The following is a 27,819-nucleotide window of genomic DNA, read 5'->3' as shown; positions in this document are numbered from 1 at the left end:
TTCTCACTTTCCCTGCGAGGAGGCGGGGGGTGCACAAGGAGTTGAGAGGGGACACAGCCAGGACGGCTGACCGAACTGGCCAAAGGGATATTCCATACCATATGACATCATGCTCCATATAGAACTTGGGCCTTGACTGAGAGGTGGTGTGGCTCAGGAACTAGCTGAGCATCGGCTCCGGGTGGTGAGGAATCATGCTGTGCATCACTTGCTTTGTATATTCTTTTATCATCATCATTATTATTATGGTTATTCTCTTCCTTTTCTGTCCTATTAAACTGTCTTTATCTCAACCCATGAGTTTTACCTTTTTTTTCTTTTCAATTCTGTCCCCCATCCCACTGGGAGGGGAGAATGAGCGAATGACTGTGCAGTTGTTTTAGCTGCCTGCCGGCTTAAACCATGAGATGCACATAATGGAATTAAGAATAAAATACCAGAAGTGAAAATCTGGCCGCCTTGCAGCCTGGTTTGCTGCTGAGGAACTGGGCAGAGCTAAACTGCCGTGTCAGGTGCCGAGTTCCTTGTCTCTCTGTTTAGTTGGCACAGTTACGCTTCAGCTCTTTGTAGCCCACATAGTCATGTGCGTTCCACTTTGCTTCTGAGGGCCTATGGAGTCAACTATTTATATTGACAAGTGAAACCTTACCTGTTTTCTCTTAACAAAGGTAATGCTGGCTGCCAAGTCAGGATGTCAGCTGTATTGGGTTTTTCTCAAAAATACCTGTGCGCTGTCAGTTGGAGTACTGCAAAAGCCAGAAGGTTTTCACAGCTGGGGCCCAGAAAAGATGTGGGTTTTTTGCCGATAAGGTGACAGACTGGTTTATTTCTAATAGTTCTGTATTGTTCTTACGCCTGACACTTTTACAGTGAATATTTGTGAGGAGCTCTGTAATAACTTTCATTTTATGATATATTTCACTCAAAATACCTTCTAGGTAATGGAAGGAAGAAAATAATATTTGACTCGAATTCTTGATTTTTTACTCATTTAAGAAACTGAGTGTCGTCTTGTTCCTGAGGCACTGCAGGCATCCTTTAGTGATGAAGCAGATTTGGATGTCACTTGAGGCATGATTTCCACAGCCACCCCGTCTCCTTCCTGCCATGAGCAGCAGGCAAATGCAGTGCCATAGAGCCAGTGGTTGGTGGGAGTCTGGGAAAGGGCTCTACTCTCTCCTCTGAGTATCATGACATTGGGCAACATCTGCGCTGAATTGTGGTTTGAAATGATGGAAGTGTCCCAAATGTACCCCCTTGTTAGCAGCCATTTCTAGGTTGCCTACAGGGAAGTGTTTGAAGAGCTCTCTCAGGGCCCTTGCTGTTCGGTGCTGCTTTGTGGAAGCGCACACAGGCGGCCGTGCAGCCCAGCACCCTGCAGAAATCCTTGTGCCGTTGCTTTGAGGAGAGTCTGTAGTGCTGCTGAGTGCTGTGCTGTACCATTGCATTGCGCTCTCCATAGAGAGCCCCCACCTCTTCTACCTCTCTTCTTTCTTTGGTGGTTAGAAGGGGCAAATCAACAGGTTTACTGCCACAGCCAGTCCTGTATAGACCTCTAAGGAGGATTCAGTGCTGAGGATCTCAGTGGCAAGCGTTTTGCTTTTTATTCATTACAAACTGCAAAACTCAAACCTGCAATATGAGAAGTTCAATGTACAAGGTTGAAAGGCATTTTTTGCCTCAAAAAAGCCCAAAATACCTGTCATCCTCTGTCCGTGACTAGTGGATTGTTATTTTGCCCTGTTTTTTAATAGTAATAGTTTTCTTGTTTGTTTGTTTGTTTTCTCTTTACTATTGTGCATCATCCTGTAATTAATTGCTAGTTTTTGTATCTCTGTTGTGCTTTTTCAGGTGCTTCGATGACCTTTTTTATCTTTTTCTGGTGTATCCAATATCTATATGAATTCAGATTTTATTGATCTGCTAGAATACAGAAATGGTTTCATTAGCAGAAGGATTGCTTTTGTAGACTTTTTTTCTTGTTACGCTTCAGAAAGACCTCAGGTGGTGGCAGTTGAAAATTTCTAGTCTGCTGGTGTTAGACACTGCCCTTGTTCAATGTATTTGTGAAGGAGATGCACTGAGAATTGAGGCTGCAACATCAGCATTGTGTTTGTGACTTAAACCACATCCTTTTCTTGAAAAAATAGAGAGTGAAATATTTGTACTTGTTCAGTATGTGGCTAAAATGAGTGCTCAAAGGAAAGTAAATTAGCAAACAGTCTAGACAGGATAAAGGTGATGAGTGGATTGTGAAAGCATCAGTATTGATAGCTGTCACTTCAGACTATTCTGGAAATCTGCTTAAACACCTTTTGTAAAAGAGATTTGCTATTGTGCTTGATGTACAAAGTGCCTATTTTTGGTTTTGTTCATCAAGTGTTGTGATGGTTCCTCTTTGATTCATTAGGTCAAGAGCTGCATCCATCAGTGTGCCTGCCAGATGCTGTTTGCAGTGGCATTATAGAAAAATCGCCCAGGTTCAAAGCAGGCAGCACATGTGTTTTAATAACATTAGTTTCAGGTCAAGCATTGTGGAGGCTGTCAAAACTCCATGTGTTCCCAAATGCGGTTTTAGATCCTTATATTGATCTTCATGATTTTCTGTTCTGTGTGCTGCTGTGCTGCTTGTACAGCCGATGTGGTGGTGGTTGCCCTCCTCTGTAGAACCGGGGTGGGACTGGTAGAGAAAATAGCAAGTCGTAGCTCTGTCCATACTTGTCTGAACTTTACGTGATTCATGTTCAGGTTCCCTGTGTACAGTTTCAGGATTAACATGCATGGAGTGAAAGACCCGTGACAGGATTCTTGCTTCAAATTGAAAATAATGACCTGGGGTGTATTTTTGTGTCTTAACTTGTTTTGCAAGTTCCTTGCTGTTTTATGAGAATTCCCGATTCTGACAGTGTCTTAGAGTACCTGCGGAATAACAGGCCACTCACATACCATTTCCTTTCCCTCTGCCCCTATCTATAGAGTACGCGAGTTTGTCAGGTATTTTAAGTTCATGGTATTCATGGGAAAACCTTGATTCTCGCACAGGATTGTCTGTCCTGGTTCTTATTTTGTTTTGTTTCCCAAATGAACTCTGTCATTTTAGCACCTTGCTCCCAAATGCAATTGGGCTTTGTCTTTGGTATGGACACAGTAATGTAATCACTTGTTTTTCCCCTTCAGTAAGGTATTAGGAGAATGCCTTACAGACTGGTAAAAGCTGACTAGTTGCGTACTGTGGATCCATTTGTTGTCTTTATCCGTTACGTTCTGAGCTGAAGATATTTTGGTTCAGTTATAAAATATAAGAACCCCAGTGTGGTCATTTTCTCAAAAGGCAAGATATGCTGTGTATTAACCCAATTTTTAAGAACTTCTCCACAAACAGAAGTAGTTTTTAAATGTCTTTCATAAGTGGAGGGAAGCACATAGCAAAATAGTGCAGAGCTGCTAATGGAGAACGTAGCAAATTTTTGAGTTGGAATTCAGTGGTTTTTACTGCAACCCCTTAGTATCTTAAAGTTTTAAAATAGACTGAATGCATTTCTTCAAAGACCTGGATAATGTGTTTGAGGCATCTCAAACCTTTTTCAAAGGGCCTTTGTCTGCCTTAGGGGTTAGTGATGGGATCCTTTTGTTTGAAACTACTTTTGAAATTCTCCATTGGTAACATTAGCAGCAGTAGCACAGTACTGTTGAAGCTGAGAGGAACAGAAAACTGTCCTTGAAAAACTCTAGCCCTCTCTCTTTCCATTGCTCTGTCATTTTTTTAATTCTTTTACTGTATATCTCAAATAAGATTTTGACACATGCACAGGAACATAAGAATAATTACTTTATATAGAAGCTATTTAGTAGAGGACATTTTGAGTATTACATTTTAGAAACTGGATGAAAATTAAACTGAGAGTATGAGGTATACCAGAAAACTGGAGATAATGATTGTCATTAGCTTGCTGTTTAAGAGTTATTTTATTTATCTAAAACTTTGAATCCTTCCAATGACTGGTGGGGACTGAAGAAGGAACTGATGTAGGAGTTCCTGGAACATTTTTCAAGAGCTTGAAGCTATAGAGATAACACAAGCCCAGCTTCAGTCTGGTGTAACCCTGTTCTGAATGATGGCAGTAGTCTTGCTGGGGGGGTATGAATTAGCTGTTACAGCATTGTTAAAATTCACCATTCACGTTCCGTGCAAGAAGCCTAGTGCTTGCTAGTGTGTGTTTGGCTTTCTGTATTAATGGAAAGGGAGTTGGAAAATCTCCACAGTTCAGAAGAATTAGTGGGTGAGTTAAGGAGGATATTTGGACATACTGGTTAATGCAGGTCCAGAAGATCTCTGCCCACCTGAAGAGGGCCAACTGCCATTCCATGAATTCTTGCTGCTAATAAGGATTGTGCACAGCATCTGTTCGGTTGTGTTAAGCTGTGCCTGTAAATTCCTCACGATGCACTGGAGCTAAAAACTTTGAGACTGGAGGTCTCTGAGAAGAAAGTAACAAGGAACTTCTCCAGTTTTGATGATAGCAATGTTGTTGTTAGTACTTAATCTGGGGATGCAGAACATGAGACAAAAGTGACAAAATTGTCCCTGCTGAGAATGACTTATGTCCTGTCCTGCCAATTGCAGCAGTATTTGGTATTTAGTATTTAGTTCGTGCATTTGATACATGACTCGCAGTCATATTACTGTCACATTTTTGAAGGAGCACACATCCATGATTTAAAGATTTTCTTGGTTTTTTTTATTTCCTTGGAACTCTGTGGAATATCAGTTAGTGCTGTTGAGAAGTGGCGACGTATTTGTTGTCCTGAAGGTTTACTATAATCTGAACATCATACATGCGTTACGTGAATATTAAAGGAAAGCCAGCCTTGCATGATGGAATTCAGGTGAATAACAGTGCAGAAGTGGAAGATCAGGAATGTTTTGCGGAGTTCTTCAGCTAAGTCAGGAGTTGTGTGATCTACTGCTATGGATACAGTTTAGATTAAGATTGTTATTGCCTGCAACAATTTACCCTTTTTCTGTTCTTGCAAAAAGGGAGGCTTATTGCTAGTCAAATCTGGTTTTATCCACTAGAAAATCTTGTCTGTCTTTTGAGGTGCTGTCTGTTGTTTATCTTAATTTCGTAAATCTAGTGTAGAGGGGGAATCAAGTGTTTTACCATGCCCTCACTTCTGCCAGGTCTTGTGGAGTTAAGCGGTAAAGTGCAGGGAAGGTTAACGTGCTGTGCAAGAGAAAGAACTGGAGAAATGGCTGTGCTGTCAAAGCAGCGGTTTGTGTACTCATGATCTGTGATGTCTCGCTGCATTTAGAACTTTTGATGTCAGTGTGCTACCTTTCTGAAAATACAGGAAATGTCGCTGTTTTTATTTGTGCCATTGGGATGGAACTAAACATATATGAGCTAAATACGTAATAAGAAAACAGAATGGATTGTAAAAGGCAGGAATGAGAGCACAGACAATACAAATCTCTGCTTCACATTGGATTTCTTTAATTCTCTTTTTGATATAACACTAATGCTTTTTGAGCAATTGTTTGGTTTCTGATGAGACGTTTTAGCTTTTCTGTATGTCTTTCCTTTGCAAAATGAAGTCATTGAATAACAGCTTTATGGTTAAAGGAAAAGAAACAAGGCCTTCCTAACTAGTATGCAAAACTGGCAAGGTAGTTAAAAAAAAAAAAGGCTTAAATACTCCACAGAGTACAACTTTCCATTTCCAAGTCCTGTGTTTTCTTGAGGAAATAGCTGTTTCAGGAAATGTAATAAGCTTCACTGCACTTTTTAGCCTGGCCTGCTGCTGTAGTGCCTGTAGAACACAGATCATTGTAATTCAGCATTTCTTAATATTTGCCATTTAGGTAAAGGTCACCTAAATAGTCACTGGTAGCAGCAAAAGACAAATAGCCTTGCACCTTGCACTAATGCATGTGTATATAGCCAAACCCTGATTTTTAATATTGCTCTTCTTTTGTTGCAAATATTTTGCAACTTGTTATTTGTATATTTACCTATCAAAATTTTGCAGTGTTCTGTGGTATGGGTCTGGCTGTTGTGTTCACTTGATGGATAATGGGAAAACAGGTGAACTGAGTCACAAGGCATTAGTGAGCAGCTCCAATGGGAAGCTGGGCCAAAAATGTCTTGTAAAGCTGTGGCAGATTATAATGCAATTTCTGGTTTTTATCAGGGCTGAGTCGAGAGCAGCTGTATGTATACGTATTCACATACATACAGTTGTGTTATATATGCACGTCATATTTTGTAACTTTTATAAAATGCTAGAAGTATTTCTAGTCTGTGACCAGCTGTTATGATGCAGTAGGTGCTGGCTTGCTACTTAGGTATTCTATGGTATTTTGGAACATAAGCGGCCTGATTCATCTAAGAAGTGCAACTCCAGTGTGCTTTGGTAGTGATCTTGGTTTCTCTCCCGATATCAGAATACCTGCAGAACAGGGCACATGCTCATCACTTTTTCTGAAGTACAAGTTGGGGGCTTTAGTTCAGAGAAGGGGTTAAGCACATTGAGAATGCCCATCTCATCTCAAGAGCCTTGACTTGAATTCCAGTTTAATGATAATTTTTGTGGTTGTCGAGGAGATGCTTTTCAGGGAGAGAGAGTGAGTTTTTGTAAATTTAGGCCTATATCATATTTATTTCATGCTAAAATCAGGGGCAATCTATAGTTCTTGGGAACTGATACTGTAAAATAAACCTATTTTTGCCCTTCTGAAATTGCATTGAGTGCTCAACCTGAAAGTAAGAGCTAGATAGAATTACATTTACTATGTTATGTACAAAAGGCCTTTGTTTTATAACCAACCAGTTTATAACTTTGTAAGTTGTAGGTAAAGAATCCCTCCTGGCACAGCTCAGGCAGGGAATGTGTTTTCACTTCTTCTGTTCATTGATTGGAAGGATAGAGACACATAAGAATTTTTAGGACACTGGAAAGAAGAATTAAGCAACTGACTAAATCTTGTCTTTTAAAATGCTGGTTTATAATAAGCTTGTTTTAGAGCATCTGGATCATTGATTGGTTCTTTTGCAGTGATTTTCTTGTATTGTTTTTGGCAATATGAATATTTGATATGCCAGTAATAATGGCCGTGTAAGATTTTTAGTGCAAATAATAAAGCAAAATAAATATTTTTTTAAAGCTTACATTTTGTGTAAGAAGCCGTGCCAAGTGGATTTACATCCAACGTGCACTCTCATGTTTTAAAGTGATACATCACACAACTTTCCTGTCAACATCTTGGAGCTGACATCTGTCAACACCAGTATTGTGGCTTATCCAGGGAGCAGACAGCACAGCTGCTTTGTAGTTCTCCCCAGTGATTTAACTTGAACCAAAATATATCAGGATGCTTACCTCAGTTTGGGTTAACTAGCGTCCCTTGGGAAGATGGAGCTTAGCATCTGCTAAAACTGACTGTCCCCTCAGCTTTGAGAGATACGTAGCTGATGGGTTTTCTGCGTGGGATGCTCAGGTTGGTGCCCTGAGCGAGTGCAGAATCCTTTCTCTTCTGCAGGTGTTTCTTCCTCTGAAGCACAGTTTCTCCTTTCTTTCCTGTTCTCTCTGCTTTCTCTTGATTCTTGCCTGCTGCTGTGTGACACCAGTAGGCTTCCTAGGTCTGTCTTTCACTTTTTTTCCTGACAAAGCTTGCTTGTCTTGCTTCAAAGTATCTTGAGTTTGTGCCCTAAGTTTGTAACTCGTGTTCTGTAGGGAGGTTGACAGGCTTAATCTACCTGTCATCCTATATCTTCTGTGTGGTTATTAATAAGGAGAAATAAGAAACCACTTACAGTTTGGAATTGTACTATGTTTCTGAGGGCAGAACCAGTCATTTTCACGGACAGATTGTATAGCAGCATGTTCAAAATGTAAGTAAGAATTTGTAAATTGTACAACCAAGGTGATTTCTTCAAAACATCACAGTCTTCTGAATGAGCACGTAGTTGAATAGAGCAGTATGTGTCCTTTATAAAGCAAAGATATACTACATCTCTCTTTCTTCCCCCCTTCCTCAACTCTTAGTCAACTCTTTTCAGTAATGTTTAATATTGCATCAGTCACTTCATATCCATCGCTCAACAGTTGACTGCATATGCAGTTTGCTATCTGCATTGTTGCAAGCATGCATATACATTTCTTTTGAGTACTGAAGTAAAGCATTTTGGAAACATGAGTTATTTTTTCTTTAGTAGCAGTATAAATATTTAAAACTCCATATTTCAAAGATTATATTTTCTTCAGTCTTTTCTAGCTAGGGAATTAAATGCTTTGACTTCTGGCAATTTAGGTGCTGAAGCTGTTGACTTATCTCTGGGCCCAGTCTAACAGCGGGCAGCTAACTGGCAGATTTGTTTCAGAAATAGATAAGTACTTGTGTTTTAAACAGTTAGTACATGAGTTAAAGACTTGAAGATGACTTCTGAGCAACAGCAGCTCTCTCTAGCTCGCTTACCTTTGCTCTGTAAGGAGAAATAGTTGTGTACTATCTTCTGATCTCTTGGTTCACTGAGTCAATGATGGAAGATGTCAATAGAAAGAAAATGTAATATGAGGAGGAAAGGTGGAAACTTACAAGTCTGTCATGGTTTTTAAGATCTCTTATTTAGATGTCTTTTCTAGTCCTCCATCTTATGTCCTCTAGTCAGATTAAAACAGACTCAAAAACTTAAAAAGTAATAATTGGGTTTTATGAGAGTATTTTCCCTCAGTATTTTGCAAACCCACATCTGTATAGCAAAGATACCAAACCCCTCTGTGTTAATGCTTCTGTATTCATAAAGAATGTAATGTGTGCATAATTAAGAAATTTGAAGAATGTTTCTGATTGATGACTATAAAAGAAGACCTAATCTGAAGACATGTTTGTTTTACAGAATGCTGACACCAAGGTGGAAGAAGCAGCTAAAGAGAGTCCAAAAGCAGCCAGACTAACACGCCAGTCTTCAGAGGATAATGAAGTATTTGGTGAGTTACTCAGACAACTGGAGAATGTCATTTGATATGTTAGTTCAGAAAATGAATTCCCACAAAGTCCTTGTGATCTACTTGATGTTGGTGTATGGTATCCAGATATGGGCCGTACAGTTCCACAGAGACCCAGAAAGGTGGAGGGCAAGGCTGAAAGTTTATCATTTGATGTAGTATTTAACTCCATTGTGTTCTGGAGTGGAGACTCAAGATCTGCAGAAGTCATGTGGATTTACTAAGGCTGACTAGCTAGAAAACTTTTGGATGAGTCAACTATTTATTAGTACAGTAAGGAATTTTTTCTTTCAAGGTACAAAAGGAGTGGAGCATGAATAATTAAATCTCTCTTACTATATATGGAAACAATGCTTGTGACCATTTAAACTGTTTTTGTTTAAAATCAGCTTTCCTGTATGAGATAATATGGCATGATTGGCACACGAGGCTGAATTCCTGGTATGAATGTTTCCAACACTGATCATGTAATGCCAGTGTCTGAAGAATCCACAGGTGGACTTTAGAACTAGGATTTAACTTTATTAACTCAGTGGTGAGGCTATTACCTCATTTCCTCTACATCTGCTCCACCGGTTATTTGCAGTAGATCCAGTGTTACTGGTTACGGAGCCCCACGGCACTGTGTAATGTGCGTCTCAAGCTGTGTCTTTCCTCAATTCAGATCCATCTGGTTTTCCTTCTGTGAGAAGGATGGAGACAGCAAAGCAAGGAGACCTCCATCTGCCTCTTTCTACCAGCAAAATCTCGGGCTTTTAAAGCTTTTCTTTATTCTGATCACTACCCTCAAGTACCAGTGAATTAAACCAGTAGTTAGTCAAGCCTGTGGTCCATATGGGGACAATGAACTTAAAAATGGGAATTGAAAACGATGAAGTGGGCTTAAACTCACCATCCAGTGATCATATCCTCACTACAGATTCTTTTACAAATGTAAGAAGGTCGACATGCAGTGTACTAAGTGTTCTTTAAAGCTAATGATTTACTAACAAATTGCTAAATAATTCCATGTTCCAAATCTCTTTCGGAATTGAATTGCTTATCTAAGATAAGCCAATGTTCAACCTTTGCTAACTTGGCACCACAAGGAAAATTTCTTTCCAACACTGAAACCAGTCAGACCATAGCATCTTACATCATGCCTTTTGCCACTTTACAAGTGAATGTCTGGTTTGTTTGTGGTTTTTAAGATTAGATGAAAATAGCAATAAAAGAAGAGGAAATGTGGTGCAAATAGAGTCTGTAATCTTCTTTTTCACCCTGGTCAAGTGAGGAAATCAAAGCGAACTGAAGGGGCAAAGGAGACCACTTTAATGTGAGATACCCTGAGAGTCAGGGAGGAAGTTTTGGCAGATACAAGTTTTATGTCTCTCAGAATGACACTGTTGTATATGCCTGCCTTTGCATGCAGTTCTGGGCAATTTCTGAAGGTGTTCAGATCCAGTTCATATCATAGGGGATAAATGATGAGCTTGAAACAGTTTTCCCTAGGTGAGTTATTTGTTACCCTGTGAATTAAATGATTAGATTACAGACCCTGCTCAGTTATTCTCCCTCTGGCTTGATCTACTTCAAGCTGTCCTTCATTTCTTTCTTCTTGTTCTCCCCAGTGACGTTAACTATAACAACCATCAAGTATGCACCAGAATTTGGTTAATTTATAGCTTCAGCTTTGACTAGAATCCCTCTTCTGAAGAATTTTAAATAAACTCCAGTATCTTTGAGCGGGTGCAGCACAGCCTTCTTTTTTCACATAGATCTCTGTTTTCTGTGCCTAATTTATTTGTTTTTCAGAAAGATCACTTTCCCCAGCTTTCTCTGGACAATGCCACCCCCTACAGAAAGGTTAGCACAGACAGCAGAGAAGTCAATTCCTGCCACTGAGACCCCTTCAGAAAAGGGGGGCAGCACCCCTTGATTGCTGCCTGCCTTTTCAGTCTTGGTGCATGGGTGTGCAGCGGGCACTCGGAGGAGCCGGGTCCCCCCCGAAAGCCCCGGCTGTCCCTCTTTGCTGAGCCACCCGGTGGCAGCAACTGCCAGTCCCTGGCAGCCACTAGAGTGCTCGGACTGCCAAGTCGAAGGCTCTTTAGCAAAGGAGACAGAAATCTCTTGCTTTGCTCTTGTCTCCCCCGCCTCTCCAAGGTTAGTATTGTCTTGGAGCGGGTGACTATATGATTTTTCAGGAAAAGGGAGCTTTATGCACTGTGTACAGCACGGAATAGATGTGATTGCTAGTGATTGTTATACAGAAAATACCTGAGGAAGCTGGTGCTGTTTGAATACAGCAATATTTCTTTTGGAAATACTTGCTACCAGAGCAAGTGTTGTTTCTGCAGTCCCTATCAGCTGGGTACAGCTTTGGAGGCAAGCATGTCCTTATTGATTGAAAATGTTGTGGTGCTGAAGAACCAACCGTGGATACCTCTTTCAAGTCTGGTAGACCCAATAGCATTCTTTGTAGATACAAGCAAGGATTGATCCAGTACTGTGGAGGTCCATTTGGGAGTGAACATGAATGTCTTAGTTTTCTTCTTCGTGTGAGTTAGATTTGGGAATTATCATTCTCGAGGGGTTTTTTGCATTTCTCTCTAATTCTTATTTTTATACTGAGATGTCCTTACCAACAACAAAACCATGTTGTACCAGCTGCTTTATGAAACAAACAAGTCAGGTATGTCTTGTGTTTCAGAGAGCTAATTCTCAAAGGTGATGAACTATTTATACAGGAGGATAGAGTGCAGAAATGGAGCAGAAGGGTAAGGATATTGGAGAGAAAAGAAATCAAGTCAGTACAGTAATGGTATTTGTAACTATGAAATTCTGAATTAACAAGAGTTAGTTTTGTTTGTCCTTTGAAAGGATTTTCTTGTGACACCCAAGAGAGTTCTCTTGTCTGAATTATATTGAATATGCATCTGTGATGTGGTACTAGAATGTCTTGCTTGCTACAAACTTCTGTTGAACTTGCACGTAGTCAACGTGGTCTCTGTTGCAACCAGTATGTAGTCAGAAAAGGATCGTGAATGACATCTCAGTCCAAGCTAGAGAAGAAAATTGCCTGGTAGAGTGCCATGGGTTTAAAGGGGGTCAGGAGATGTCTGCTGACCTTACTTCCAGAGATAATTTTCAGAAGTTTACTAGATCCATTGTTACTCTACAACTGTGAGGCAAAAGCAGAGAGGGCAAACTGCCTGTCATTCTGACTACTGGGAGGTTTGGACCTTCCTTTGGTGCAATCCTGTATTGCATTAACTTGGAGAAGGACAAATGCAGATTTTTATTGATATTTTTGTTCCATAGGGCTGAACTAGCGTAAAATTACAAGTAAGGAAAAATTCTCTGTGGGGGAACTGTGATATGTTGACAGCATATTCCCCTTTCTGATAGCAATGTAAAGTTACACTTTTCAAGATACAAGCAAGTCTTTATCTTCTCAAATAGGAAAGTTTCATTTCTATCTAGTAGGTCAGTTCTAAAATTGTATCTGTTGAAGTGGCCATGGTTCTTCATTGCTTAGTGCTTTCCAGTGATCCCTGCTGTGTGGCTGGAATTGTACTGTGGGGTGTTGGCTTTTTTTCTGTTGTTGTTGTGGTTTAGTGCATTGTTATGTGTGTTTTGTTTTTATAAAAAAGACAAAATTAACTTCCCACTTCGCCCCCACCCCCCCAAAAAAAAATAAAATCAGAATTGTAGAGCTTTTCTTTCATTTAAGCACAAGGTGAATCTGTTCCGAGCGTGGCAAAGTGACACTGAATGCAGCACCATCCGTCATTCTGCCATTTCTAATTGCGGCACTGGGTACATCCTGAGGTACCTTTTGTATGCAGAGCTCAGGGATATAGCTAGAAACTGTACATTCAGCACAATTCCTGACTGACCCTGATTCATTGCTTCTGCTGTCGCCTGCTGCTGTGTCCTACACAGAATGTCCTGTGGATATTTGTATAACCCTATGCAGGTTGAAGAACTGGCTCCACGGGATTTCCATCTGTAACGGTTTGGCAGATGTGGTCACGTTTGCCATTGGCCTCCCTTAACATGGTAGGACAAGGGTAGCTGCAGTTGCTGCAGTCACACTGTGTCCACACCTAGGATTTTTTGGATGCTCTGTATTGGATATCAGTTTTGGGGTTGGTTTTTTTTTTTTTTGTTTTTGTTCAGTTGGGGATTTAATTATGGTATATAAAGCCCATTCTCCCAAAATAAAAGGCAGTGTTGATCTCTTGCAAATTAACAAGTGGTTGTACAGAGTATACTTACAAGGTGGGACTATATATGATTGTGTGTTATATCTGTATGGATTTCACTCTTTCCTTGTATCCATTTTTGGTTTTGATTCTCGTTTAAAAAAGGGAGGGGGCGGAGTGCAAAAGGAGGAGCTGGAAGGCATTTAGCAGCTCCTGGTTGCACAATGCCTTTCTCTAAGGAGGTGATGCAGTGGTGTCAGGAGCTTGCTAAAAGCTGAGGGTTATTGTAGTTCAGTGACCTTACTGGGAAGCTTCTCTGTTTGTAAACACAATCAGTTTGGGACACAAGCTATGACTTTAATGCAAAATAATGGCAAGCTTACACAAAAAAATCAATCTAGTGAGACAGCAAATTATCCTAAAATAGATGTTATTGCCAGAGTACAGTTATTGCCTCTTGGATGCGAGGTAAATAGGGGAATTTAGTCTCCTGTAGCTGTTTCATTATAAGCTAAGTAATGATTCTGTTGTTCCAACTGTCGACATATTTCCACTTACCTTCACCATCTCCTTCCTTTTCCCAGTTTCTTGCAAGACTTGGCCTGTTTCCATCCAGAGACCACTGGTTTATCCAAATTACACCAGCCATACTGGATTAACTTTCTGAGATAGAAAGAATAGATTTACATTTTCACAAACAAACAAACAAGTTGGCATTTTTTGTGCAGGTGTTGGATCTCAGAAGTAGGTGATAAGAGCTGCTCACACCTTTCTCTTTTTGCTGTGTTTTTTATGCCCACCTCAAGTTGTGGTTTGTTTTTTGTTTGGTTGGCTTTTGGTTGAGGTTGTTTACCCCCCACTCCCCAGGGAAAGGGCTAAAACTTAGTTCTTGCAAGATCTTGTGTATCATAAAATGCTTTTTGCAAGCTATGTGTAGGGACCCTTGCCCAGTTTACATATGGACAAGAGAAGCCGAAGACTAGAGAACTGCTCTGGTGGAAAGAGACCAAACAGCATTTCTCAGGCAGCAGTTGGCCAACTGGTGGGATTTTTTGTTATTTTGGGGTTTGAAGCTTTTTCTAAAGTATAGATACTTGCATTTTGATGTTAATTCTGTGGTTGGTTTGGTTATGGCTCATTTTTATGGGGTTTCTTTTTTTAACAGTAGCATTCAAACATATTTTTCTGGCAACCATCTGATGCTTGTAACAGTAGCTCTTGGACTCAAACTAGTTAATATGCCATTATAATTAACGTACTGCTCTGCAGTAGCATCTAAACCTTTAAGATTACTTTTAGCATAGCACTGATGTTTGCCACAAAATTAGTGCATAAGCACTTAAGGGCATTATAACAAGTCTAATCTGATATGATTTTTCTTTTTTTCTTATCTGTACCACATGCATGCTACATGCATAACAGAGGTTGGGTTTTTCTCCTTTCATAGGGGCTGGAGTTGTTAGCATAGGCAGGGACCTGAGCCAGTGATGCCTGATGTATTTTTAGCAGTGCAGGGCTCATGGGCACTAGCACAGTATAATAAATTACTTATTATTTTAACGGTTGCTATATAGTGTACAGGATCTGCTGAATTTTTTCCCCTTGTTTATTCAGTAAGTGAGTCTGTATTCGAGATGAGGAGAAGCACAATAGGCATTTACCATCTACTGTTATCCAGAGCACACATTGTAGCCGATTGTAAAAGTGAGGATGGCTAAGGGTGGTCTAATGTCAGATGTTGCTGGGTGGTGATATGAGGCCTTTGGCTAATTAGCTAGCCATGAAAACAAGTTACTCCTTTCTAAGTCCAGTGTATTTTGTCATCTTTGTCCTGTTAGCAAGCTGCAGCCCGAGGGAGTATTCTGTTGGCATGGAAGAAACAGAGTCCTCAGTGTTCCCTCATCACTGATCCTTATGTACCATCATCCAGTTTGGTTAAGGCAGGATTTTATCTGTAAATGATTTAAAAGTGCTTCTGAAAGGTCTTTATTTTGGGGAAAGTAGCTGGGATGTTGCAGTTGTCCCATTTCCAGTTTGTTGAGGCTCAATAAATGCTCAGTTCTGGTTTGAGTGAAATAAGAAGCAGAATAGTCCTCCATGGGCCAACTGCTCTTCTGTCGTGCTAGCTGAAACAGATGTTGTCATTAAAGTTTAATTACGATGTGACTCAGTTTTTAATGCAATGGTTAGAAGAGAACCAGAATGAGTTTTTGTACAATCTATTAGGAGAATAGGGAAGCACCAGCTGAGATTGAAAATCCTTTTGTGTCTTAAAAAAAAAAGTATGAAAGCCACCAACTTTGGCTTCCTGCATAATAAGAATTATGGAATTTCATTGGGTAATTCCTGGATCAAATCCACAATATTCAATTTGAGCCAGAATAATATCCTATTGCAAGAATTGAAGAATTGTATAAAAACAATGGGTTCTCCTCAGGCTCTCAGTGTTCAGTTATCCTGATTAAAAAGAGGTGCCTCGCTGATGATCTAGCCCCCATAATTGCCTGATTGTGTGACGAGGCTCCATTAAGCTGTCCGTAGCACACGTCATGAGAGAGAGATCCTAACCCAGATTTTTTATTATCTGAATGCAGAAGACAGAAACCACGGGGAAAAGGGGATATGGAGGTAAACATCTTGCCGTCATAAACACAGTAGGTCAGTATTAAGTTGATGCTTCCCATCCAGTGTGCTGTCGATTGGGTGAAATTTCAGTTCCTTTTAATTCCTTGTCAGGATCAGATGGGCCTGAGAAATTCGGGCTTGGATTTCTTAGTGGTACTTCCCACTGACACCCCCATTTAAGCCTCGTTCATTGGCAATATTGTAATTAGTTCCATTGACTTTAGCAAAACTATAAAGATAGTGAGTTGAGCTTAAAAATCAAAAATTCATCAACCTGTCCTTCCAGCATTGAAGGGATGGGCTGGAGTATGGAAAGAGGTGTGGATTTTCCTATGTGCAAGTTGTTGCCCAAAGAGTCTGGAAGGGTGGCGGGAGAGGCATTGTAGCTGCGTCATCTCATCCAGCAGCAGCTCTTCTGTGAAAGTATCAGACTTGGTATGTGATGGTGTAGCTCTGGAAGGGAGAGCCAAGCAGCAGTCAGCCCACTGTGAAAGGATTATGGATGTAAAGAATGACAGCATATTATAAACACCCCACGCAAGATGTTTTGGTGGTGACCCTGACAAAATATTTTTATTTCTATGGTGGGTTAATCTAAATTATTCATTAGCCTAATGTATGACATTTGCAACTGTGTCCACAAGACTGATAATGAATCTAATGGTGGTGAAGAGTGAAAGCAAGAAGGAACGCAAAGCTTTTGAATAAGCGAATGAAAATTTGCAGGATTCGGCATCTGTCGTCTTCCCCTTGGCACTCCCATCTCTGTACCCTGGAGCTCTGTGAAACTCCAGGGCTCCAGTACCGTGTCAGGTAGCGCATCCAACCCAAGCTTGAAGCTATGGCTTTCTGTTATGCATTTGTTCAAGAAGGCTGACAGTGGCTGGCTTAACTCCTTCAAACACATAGCTTGGCAGCACTTGTGCAATGGTTCAGTTTTATGGGCGTGACAGTGTCCCTTTAAGTGCTGACAAGGAGGCACAGAGCAGAAATTCACATCTGAGGTATCTATTTTTGATGAGGAAAATAGAAGTGAAAAGGACTAGTATTTACTGGTGTGCACACACTGGTACTTGTACAGAAACATCCTGGTGGCGACAAGACTGCAGTCGCTTACAAGCCTTGCGAGGAGCAGAGAACAGCCATGATAATACTGTTCTTTATTTCCAGCGCTGTTCAGAGCAGGCTCCCTCTCTAGAGCCTTCCCTATGCTTCCCTTCCCTGTTGCCAATGAAAAGCTTGGCTTTCTCTAGGCCTTTTAATATTCCCACTTAATTAGAAAGAACCATTTTTCTACTGGATACAAAGTATCTCCATCAAAACAGGAACTTTAAATTAGTCTGACTGATTTTTAGTAGCTGTCATCCATTGTGATTTTTTTTTTTTTTTCCTTTTTGAGCCTTCTTGCTGTAGCATCTTAAAATTTCTGCTGTGTGTGATATTAACCATGGAAAACTAACAATGTCCCTGGTAGTGCTGACAAGGAGGATTGCAGCAGAAGTCAGTATTTTAAAGACTAAACTCAGTTGTTTAAACAAACACATACATGGACACTGTTGCAAAAATACTTATAAATCTCTATTTATCTCAAGTGATTTCAATATAAACTGGCTACAGATAAAAGAAATTCACAAGGGTTCTCATTTTTGTTCTGAAAGATCTGTAATAGGATATTTTTTTTTAACCTTTGCTTGTGGAAAAGTGATTGAATATGCTCTTGAAACAAAAGCGATAGGTTTTGGACACCAAATTAAGCCACCACGCAACGTTACCAAGGCTTGGTTTCACTGAACTCAGTAGAGACAAAATGAAAATATTGATGCTTCTAGAATAGATACTTAACATTTGACAAACTATTACTTCCTTGAAATAGGTGGGCCTCCCTGAATGTTTATCGGGATGTGGTGATTCTATTTGCCTTGATTTATCTATGCAGGACCACCTGCTTTTTCAGCACAGTAGCACTACTGATTTCAACAGAGCGGTAGTTACGCCTGAGTTCTTACCAAGGAAGGTGCTGATCTTAGGTCTGTGGTAGACAAAGTCCTCGGCTCGGCTAGCAGGTTTGAGGAAGCCATCTTTTGCATCAGGTGTCCTGCACGCCACCAAGGCAGCTTCAGGCAGAAAGACATTTCCATTTTCCCATCTGCAGATGCCTTGCAACGCAAAGTCAAGTGGGAGAAGTGGAGAATTTTATTCTTGAGCTGTTAAAGGGCTAAGTTTTAAATGGAGTTCTGATATTTATTGTTGTGAGTGGACTAAATTTTTTGCAAAACGCTTTCAGGTGGGATTAGTTCTAGACATGATATATTTTGCAGAACTTTATTCATCAGGTCTAAAATTTTGCAGTATTTCATTTTTGTAAGGTAAGGTTGTGGCATGAGCAGGATTTTGCCACTTTAGTAGCATTATTCTGTTACCTTTTACTTTCAGGCTGTCCTTTGTTTTATGTGTCATAGTCAATCTCATATATAAACTGGCCATCCTTAAAATGACCACTAGATCCTCTTGTTTGGTCTCCAGATTGTATTGCTTCTGCTTTTGTCAACATAGGAAGTCTATTACAAAATAGGATGAAACGGAAAACTTAAGATGCGTGCGTACCAATTATACAACAAGCCTAATTGTGGTCTGAATCACCTACTCAGCATTAGATATAGATTCTGAAAGTTTACTTATTTCAGTTTATTTGCTAAAATTTCTTGAAACAATTTTACTGCTCTGTTTCAAGATACATAATTCCGATATGAAGATGTGAAAGCAAATTTGTTTCAAGATCCATGCTGAAATACAACCCTCAAGAAAACTATCAAGACCCCTGAAAAAATGAAAGCTGCTCTCTCGTTTTTCCACCAAATTACTCTGCCCTTGCTGTGAGGAATCAGCGACTGGCCAACATCATTGTAAACTGCACGGCCTACAAGGGGACAATGATAAATGAAACTAAATAGAGGAACTGGATTTCAGCAGAATTAGGAATGTGCTTTAACATTTTGAAAGACTATCCAGATTTTGACATAGAAATTTTGGTGGATCTGGGCTTAAACTGAGAATCAGAAGATTGGGCAAAATGACTGTTTTCCCCTTTTCCCTAGGTGACAAATCCACCTGGGCTCCAGCAGAGAGGTGTTTCTGTATGCTCTGATTCTGTATGCTAGCAGCAGTAAATCTGGCTTCTATTTCAAAATCAGTGCTCACCTGATTGTAGTAATTTGTATTTAGTGGCCAGTTTTCAGGACATGGATTGGAGCCATCAGTGGGCTTGAACCTAACTACAGGATTGTCTCAAAGTGAGAAGCTCAGGAGGTGATGCATGCATGCTTGAGATTTTTTTTTTTTTCCTTTTTAACTGCTCTTATTAATTTCCTGGTGCACATGATTTTTTTTTTCTCTATTATTAAAGTTCCATAATCCAAGTGCAGACTCATTTCTAGCATTATTTCAGTTATTGTTCATACTGCAGAAGCACCTGACCAAGGTCTGGGACCTTGCTAAGCCTATTGATCTGTAAACGTAATGGAAAGACAGTAAGAAAGTTGCTCTGTGCCCGTTAGAGCCAATTCCTGGTTTTCATGGTAAGTACTTCCTCTGCCAGGCAAACTACTTTTGCACCAAGGAGTTTGTTGGTATCTAACTGTAGTGCAAGAATCAAATTGCTCTCGTTATTGCAGATGAACTGCAGTTTCTTGATAAAGCCTGTTGTACTTTGGAGAACTCAGTAGCAGAATCACAAGAGCACAATGACTCTATTCCATTAGCACCCTCTCTATGTGCTATTTCTGATCTGGACAGAGTTAGAGCTACAATGTTATACCTGTAGCAATATAGTTCTGCCAGTGACTTCTCCCTGAAGGCAAACATTTAAGTTACTTCTCTGTCCAGCCCTTCTCATTGACAATCTGTTTATATTGACTTGTAATTTTTCTTTCAATTCTAAATAATTGTAAGGGCTGAAAAATGTTTCTCTAGTTTGAGTTAGATTTTTTCCCACCCACTTTTTTTGTTTACCATATGTGCTGATTACAAATGTCTCCCGCTGTGAAAATACGAGGCCTTTGCTAATGTATTTTCTTAGTTCCCTTGTAAAAGGACCCTTTTTAGCACTACTTAAAGTTAAGATACCTATTACATGATTTCTGAGTCTGAATGTTCTTGCAATTTATTTTCAAGATTCCAATAAAAAGAACATAAGAAAAAGAAAGCATGCAGAGCTGCCCCCTCAAGAAAACAGAAGTGAATGTCTTTAAATCAGCATGTTACTCAAAATTGTACACTGCCTTGGCTAATCATCGTGGCTCCTGACCTCTTTGTAATAAATCACTACTAACATATACAAATATCTGGCTTTTCTAGCAGCTCCCTGTGTTTTTCAGCATATCATAATCATATTCTTTATCAGGAAATGAAGTGTGGGAAAAGGTTGAATTTAAGCTAGTTGGACATAAGGAGCTATTTAAAATTAGAGCATTCTCTCCACCATCTATTATTAGTCTGCTTATGTGGACATAGTTGTGATGCAGCACTGCAACATAAAGACTTGTATTTTAAGGGGCAGAGTAGTAATTCAAATATTCTGATTAAAATAAAAATATAACTCCTTTAACAGATTTCGTATCATTGTGGAAGTATAGAAATATTTGATCTTTATGATGGTTTTATTTAAGTGTTTTATTTGCTTGTTTAATTAGAGAATAAAAAAGAGTTTGGTTTGGAGGCTCTCAATCAGAATGTTGGAAAGGTTTAATTATTTTTTACCTATAGTGTTAAAAGAAAAAATATTGTGCAAAATAATGACATTTTCATCTGAGTGAAATATCCTAACATTTCTTGGTCATAGAACTTCTAATGAGGTCACGTCTTTTTGAAAGTTGTAGTTTATTTGCATGAAGTGTAGGTTTTTAGAATCCCTCAGACCTCCTAAAAATGTTGTGGTTACATTAGTGCATTTATTTAAGGATATTATTTATACACAAAAATAAGGAGTCATGCTAGTAAGCAGTGTTTTCGGTGGGGGGGGGGGAATAAAGAGCACAACTCAGATTAGGGAGAGGAATTTGATAAGACATATTTATGTAATTTTGTAGATGGATCTGTTTAATTCCTGGTGGGGTCTAGGCTGGTTTGTGTATTAATTCAGAGAACAGTAATGTGCACAGAGTGGAGATGCATAGGAAATTCCCTTGACTCTCTCAAGTGTAAATTGGAAAGTGCTTCAGTCTTCTGTAGATTTTAACACAGACTACCATTTCGAGTTCTTGCCTATATGCTACTTGTGCTAAAGTGGCATGAGTCAGAGGTGTTTGGTGTGTTTTTGGTTTTGTTGTTTTGTTTTTTTTTAATTAATATATATGTAGGTAAGAGGCTGAGGATTTCATTTTTGAGATTACTGGTAAACAATGTTTTCAACAACATTCAAGAATCATTAAAGTGCATCATAAGACTATCTTAGTGACTTGAATGGAATAATGTAAAACAAATTTTAAGAGGTCAGAAATAAAAACTCACACATTCTTAGGAGATGGTAGGAAAGAACAGCATAGAGTAACCTTGTTCTTTCCTAACTGCGTTATTACTGTGTGCAGCTTTTTAGTCTAGTGTGTGGGCTTTGAATGTAAGGTTTTTCCCTGTGGTTAGCTTTTGGTTTGGGGTTTTTTTTTTTTTGTCTTGTATGTTAGTATCTGTCTATACTAAGAGCCTTGGATCAAATGCACTCAAAGGTTTCTGCCTGTGGCTTTGGGGAGAGACAGATGGATCTGGGATTAGAAACACATCTGTATCAATTTTGTCATTCTTAAAACTGCTTCACCATTCAACACACAATCTCTCAAGCTTGAAATCCTTAATTAAAGATTTGCTTGTACACTTACACCTTCTAAATTAGCCCAGTGGTCAGCAAATTCAACTGTCATCCGATAATGCAGAAGACAAATTCCAGGTCTGTGAAAATCCTTCACTTAAAATGTCCTGCCAGCAGTTCTACCTCGGCCTTTATATGTGATAGGCGACATATCGCAGATGATCTCAACTCTCAGGGGAACATAAGAATAGAGGCATTCTCTGGGTTCATGAGTGGTTAGAATAACACTGTGCTTAGTGATCAAATGAACAATCCCTTTGAGCTTTCGAGATAGTACCCCCTCTCACAGGGCATCGGAAAGCATTTCTTTAACAATTATGCAACAACAAAGCACAATAGGATCGCTGGTTGCCATGATTTCTTTCGGAGGAGGAAAGTAAGAGTTTGTATATTACCTTGTTACGATCTCAAATTAAACTGCTTCACAGTCAAGCAATGGAACCCAATCTGTTGCCTAATTCGTGGTATTAGTGGAATAGACTGCTGCATAAATAAGCATTCAAGATTTTTTGCCTATTAACCCATAGATTTTTGCAAAGATGTCACCTGCCTGGTGCTTGGTTTTTTTCAATCCCTTTTCTGGCCTGCCTGCTTTGTATTAATCAGCTCAAAAATCCTCCTGGTGTAAACAGAACCTATTCTGTTGACTCTGCTTTTCTTATACTCTAAGTCATTTCTCCAACCTACTGTTGTTCCTGTTTACTGTGGCTTATTCACAGGGTGTGACTATGCTATTTTATTACTGTTCTCCACTTTTGCTTGCCTCCAGTCTTTTCCCTGTGCTTCTTGCCCCATATTTTCTTCTCACCTACTGATCTATTTCTTTCTACCAGACCTTCTTTAGCTGCATTTGCATCCTTCTGTCTGGCTGGTTCCTTCCTTTTCTTCATTACTATCTTCCCCTCTTCATGGTCTTCCTTTACTGCCAGCAGTCAAATCTACCTCAGCTGCCTACTAGCAGCTACTCTACCCACAGTTCTCCCCCTGGCTAGCTTCTTGGTTATTAACCTGGATGTTACTACAGTCATACTGCACAGGATTAGCCAGTCCATCTCTCTTCTTGCATCCTTGAACATCGGAAAAAGAAGAAGGGGGGAGAAAAGTCTGTATGTTAAGGGTCAATTTTAAAGTTACTTAGATTTTTCTTTTTTAATTTTTAAAAAAGACACGTGCCCTTCCTTATTGGTAATAAGCTGACAGGACATACACTGCATGTGAGATGCTGCAAGCCGCATGCCAGTGAATATTCCAGGCTTGCACAGACAAATACTGGTGTTAATAGCACTGCTCGGGGCTGTTGTGGCCATTCTGCTGTAATAACAAATTCTAATTAAGACTTGAGATATCTTTCACAACAGGACATCCTTGAAAAAGAAAGTTTTTCTGAAAGGTTTCTTCTAACAAATGATACTCTTTTCTGATAAAAGTCCTTGTCATCAGTGAGTCTTTAACCATATCTTGGGCCTAAGGTGCACAGAGTCAGAATCACTAGAAGCGTACTCTCTTTCTGAATAGCAAAATAAATTATAAATATGACTCTAGGTAAATTCTGTTACAAGTTGGTCACACTTTCCAGAACTTAAAATACTATCATCACTGAATGGTTCATTTGTTTTGCAAATAAGAGAAATCTAAATCTTGGTTGAAAGTGGAATCTGACCTGTCATCTCTAATCTGCCTGCTAGATTGGGGGTTATTTGTAGCTGCTTAGATAGCAGCAATTTTTAAGTAAATTTATGTCAGTGGGAAAAAAGATATTTCTGCTATAAAAATGCCACTGAAGTATTTGCACCCTGAAGTAGATTTCATAAACCACAAATCCCTTGTACATTGCAATGTGCAGATCTTAACTTATTATGATTGAGGCACTGCAATCACTACTAAGAAGACCAAAATAACTTAGTGCATTTTATGGTTATTAGAAAACTTCCATTAAATGGTTTTAGCAAACACCTGGCATCCCTGAAAAACTGAAGCTTTAAGAAAACAGTACTGGCTTGCCATCAATCTCCTAAGCATGCAGTAGACCTTTTGGCCAATGTACGATGGTTGAATGTATGTATTTGAAAGGCAAAGGAATTAGCTAACCTGAGAACTTTTTAAAATTTTAAGTAAATCAGTTCAGGTTTTGAATTATTTTCTTTGAATCTGAGAACTAGTAACAATGCCAAGATTTTCTTACGTTGTGTAGGTGTGTGTACAAACAGGTGTTTGTATGACACACAAGTGTTGCACTGTTAGACAGCAGTAGAATAAATACAAATGTGTATACATATATATATATTCTACGTTCTTTTGAATGTTCATATTACCTGACCTTTTCATTCTAGGTAAAGGAGAATAAAAGTAGAAGATTGTAAATTGCATTTTTAAAAATTAAGATCAGGTGCTTATATTTTTTGCTGGTATAGTGCCCATGACCCATTAAAATCTAAAAAAAAAAAAAAAAGTATAATCTTAAGCAAAATTGCTAGTTCTCAGCCACTGAAACAGGCCTCAACTTGATATTCCTGGTTGTTAAAGTTTTACTGTTGTGTTTGGGGTCTTTTTTCCTCCTTTTGTCCCTGCTAATTAGAATGATGCTGCCAGTTTACCATCTTCGGACCAAGAAACATATTTTTATTTTTGTATTTATACTGTTTATCTATACTTCAGGTTTGTACCTTTTAGAAAAGGGAATTAATTTCAGTCTTAGCCCTAGATTTCAGATATGACCTATTATTCTGTCTGGAATCTGTCCTCACTAGCTCTTCCTACTGATGCTACTACTTTGAGAGATTTTTTTTGCTCTGATAGTAGTTTTAAAGCATCTTGTTTGTCCTTTTGCTCTTACTAGTTCAGAAAAATCCAATACCAGCTGTTACCTCCATGTAATCTGTATTATATCCTGCTGTGCTTCAGAATCCCTCAGTGCTGTTAAATTCAGCCAAGTTAGGCTGACAGGTGCTTGCAGCTTCCTTTGTCTAAAATTGAGCTCTGTGTGGATTGAGACATTGTAGTCTGCACTCTAATGAGCAGGTTGATTTAACGAGAACTTTGTTCAACTGCATAAAGGTTAAACATTTCTTCATAAAAAATTAATTGCTGTGAATTTCCTGTGTTGATTTATTTTGCATAAAATTAAAAATGAAGTCTAGGTTTTGTTAAAGCGGAGTCTTGCAGTGAAAGTTTAGTAGTTTTTTCTGGGTAAAGATGAAGGCTAAATATATTTTTATATTAGAAGCACATGATGTCAAGTAGGTAGAAGTGACTTTGATGTTAAGATATTTTTACGCTTGGTTTTTTCCCTTTCCACTGCCTTGCAAATAATTATCTTCACCATTGTGCTCTGTATTCTTAGTTGAGGCACTATCGTGCATAATTCAGGATTTTACTGTGCTCTGTTTGGGCTGGATTACTCTGCCCAACTTTAAAGTTTTGAAGTAAAACTCTGCTTTACTTTAAAGTAGATCACTAACAGAGGCAGCTTTAACAGGGACCATTCACACAGACAATACCATTGATGCTGTAGGACACACTCTGGTAACATTCCCCTTCTTCCAGCTCATCCCAATAGAAGAGACTTTGATGGTTGGCTTTGAGCTGCTTATTTATAATCAGGAAACACACAGTTTGTTAGATTTTGCATTGTTGGAGTGCCAGGGACGGGAAATGGGGTGTATAAATTTGATAATTGATTTGATACTCTTTATACATTGTCATATGTACTTTTCTTTCCATCTACTTTATTAAACTTGTAAGCCTATAAGTAGGTGCCTTGGACATTGAATTTTCAGGTTTTGACTTGGAGAAATTTTAGAGACAGTAAAGTAAGTTTTGCACCACTGTTACCGGGTTTACTGATCACACACTGAAGAGCCTACCACAAGCTGTGCTTTATGATCCCTGGTGAGTAAAAGCTGCACAGATTTCTCCCTTTGCAATCTTATTTTCTCCTGATGAAGCAGAACACATCTGATAACAAGTCCAAAAGCAAGTGGTTATTTAGGTAGCAACAAAATGCTGCATAACTGTGGTCCCAAGGAAGAATGGGGAGGTTGTGCTGGTTTTGTTTTAGCTTGCGGAGGGTATTGAGCACAGCCAGTTTTCTTAGTGTCCTGCTGGAAGAATTTTTAGTATGTAGACAAGTAGTTTTAATGTCTGAATCTGTTGCTGAACTTTTTTCCTTTTTTGTAATGTGTTTTGAGTCCTGTGGATTAATATTTTGTTTCAGATTTAAAATTTAAATAAAACAGATGAAAATGCTTGATAAATTGAAAGCATGTTACCTTATCTTTTAGAGTATGAAACTAGTACCAAAAAAAAAAACAACGCAGATGTAAAATTATTAAGCAGGCAATTTATATGTTGTGGGTGGATTTTGTGAAATACCCAAAGGGAATTTTTAAATACTCTGGAGAGATTATCAGAAGGATCATAAGCTGTGTGTGTTGTAAATAACAAAGAACACTAAACACAGAGGTGGGCTCTGCAAAATATCCTAAAGCACTTTCACATTCACAGCTCAGTCTCAAAGAAGAAAATTGTAAATGGAAGGGAAGGACTAGAAAAATCTGGACCATGCAAGCGTTAGTAATGAACGCTATGTCAATACTGTGTTCTGGGAACTCGGAGATGTAAAATAACTGTTGACATTTGGGAGTTTGTACAGCATTGTTTTTGGAAGAGTTGAAGGTCAAAATAACTGGTGCCAGATTGCATATAAGCTCGAACCTGACAGGGAAGTACTGACACCACTAAACTGTTCCACTTTTGCTGGTTGCAGTGTCCCTAGCTGCGTGTGTTTTGTAAGAACGATACGACGACAGCCAAGCGAGATGGCTAAAGGGACGCATACTCTTAAACAGCAGCTGTCTGTAACATCCAGCTTCACTTGGCTAAGCACTAATTTGATCTTTCGCTACTACTGTTTTTTTATTATTTTTTTAGCACATTGTTATCTGTTTGGAACAGTTGGTTAAGTTAGTAGTAATGGTCCACAAGCAGAACTTGATAGCCACTGCTTTATTGCCAGCTCCTCCATACAATCCATTTCAAACAAAGCCTATTTTCAGGGTAGAGTGGTTACACGTTTGGCTTGCTTGCTTTAAATTTCCATTAGACTTTACTGCCAAAACAACATGGCCATACCAGTGACAAGACTGAAAGTTGGCTTGCTAACAAGTATCAATGTTTGCCTTAAAAAGTACTTTGATAGAGAGTCATACAAAAGCCCTCTCCAAAGAGGGAGATGTCTTAAGGCAGTAACCACGCAATAAAAAGACTTAATTTCACTTTTGGAGACAGCTCATTTTTAAATTGCTGTGCGTGAATGTATTCCAGTGTATGCTGAAGGAAGAGACATAGCAGTTGATTTTATTTGTTATGCCTTCACGGGACTGGAAGAGAAGGGAAGCAAAAGAATTGTACAGTTTTGGAGAGTACATTTCTGGTGGTAGGAGAACAGGGTGTTTCCTTCTTCTGCAGCTGGATCTTGGTCTGAAATTCATGGCATGTCTTACACTGGCCATGATCATGGGTGGAAAGCTTTGAGTACTTGGCTCATTGATCTGTTTCGGACAGATACAATACCAGAGTGTTCACATCCTAAGTAGGATAGAAACATTGGCTGATCAAGCACATAACTGATCCTGGAATCTAAAGATTTATTTCTGTACTTTGAAATTCTTTCTCAGTGAATGACTTATATGTGCACTATTAAAAACAAAGAAGTGTTTCTCCCTTCTTTTAAAGTTGAGAAATAATGAGATACAAAAGATCCTTCTGAACTGCAGGAACATTTTCCATCTCTCTCTTGGGGCTGGGTCCTGACTTCTCCCTGTATTCGGGTGCATGCAGTCCCTTTGCTCCCTGCTTCCACACCTCTATGTCTGTGTTCCCATGTCAAAGAAACCTTAATGTGAAGTCTGGGTGACAGAGGACATCAAAGCTTACTTCCTGCCACATAGCGTGGGTGCAGCTGTATGACCTGAATGCATCCAATATGAACAAACAAAAAGGATGGACTGTTTTTCTATTTTCAGGCCATTGGGAGTATGGCTAAGGCTGCCTCCTAATTCTTTAGAGATTTGCGGTGATTACTAGCCTTGATCAGTTTTCGATTTGTGTGAAATAGATGCTGGAAAGGCTAAGGAATGCTTGGGC

At 39.2% G+C, this 27,819-nt stretch overlaps 1 protein-coding gene across 5 annotated transcripts in view; it reads left to right on the top strand.

Annotated features, from left to right (window-relative positions):
• Window positions 1-27,819, top strand: part of MBP (myelin basic protein) — a 124,201-nt gene that overhangs the window by 54,591 nt on the left and 41,791 nt on the right. For all 5 annotated transcript variants that reach the window (XM_075744570.1, XM_075744573.1, XM_075744569.1 and 2 more), the window contains exon 3: window positions 8,898-8,988. In XM_075744570.1, the coding sequence (XP_075600685.1) occupies window positions 8,898-8,988 (91 nt within the window). The remainder of the gene's footprint in view (window positions 1-8,897; window positions 8,989-27,819) is intronic.

The sequence above is a fragment of the Balearica regulorum genome, chromosome 2, assembly GCF_011004875.1.
Source record: "Balearica regulorum gibbericeps isolate bBalReg1 chromosome 2, bBalReg1.pri, whole genome shotgun sequence".
Classification (NCBI taxonomy): domain Eukaryota; kingdom Metazoa; phylum Chordata; class Aves; order Gruiformes; family Gruidae; genus Balearica; species Balearica regulorum.
Note: the sequence above shows the minus strand (reverse complement) of the source record. Positions and strands in the feature narration are given on the sequence as shown.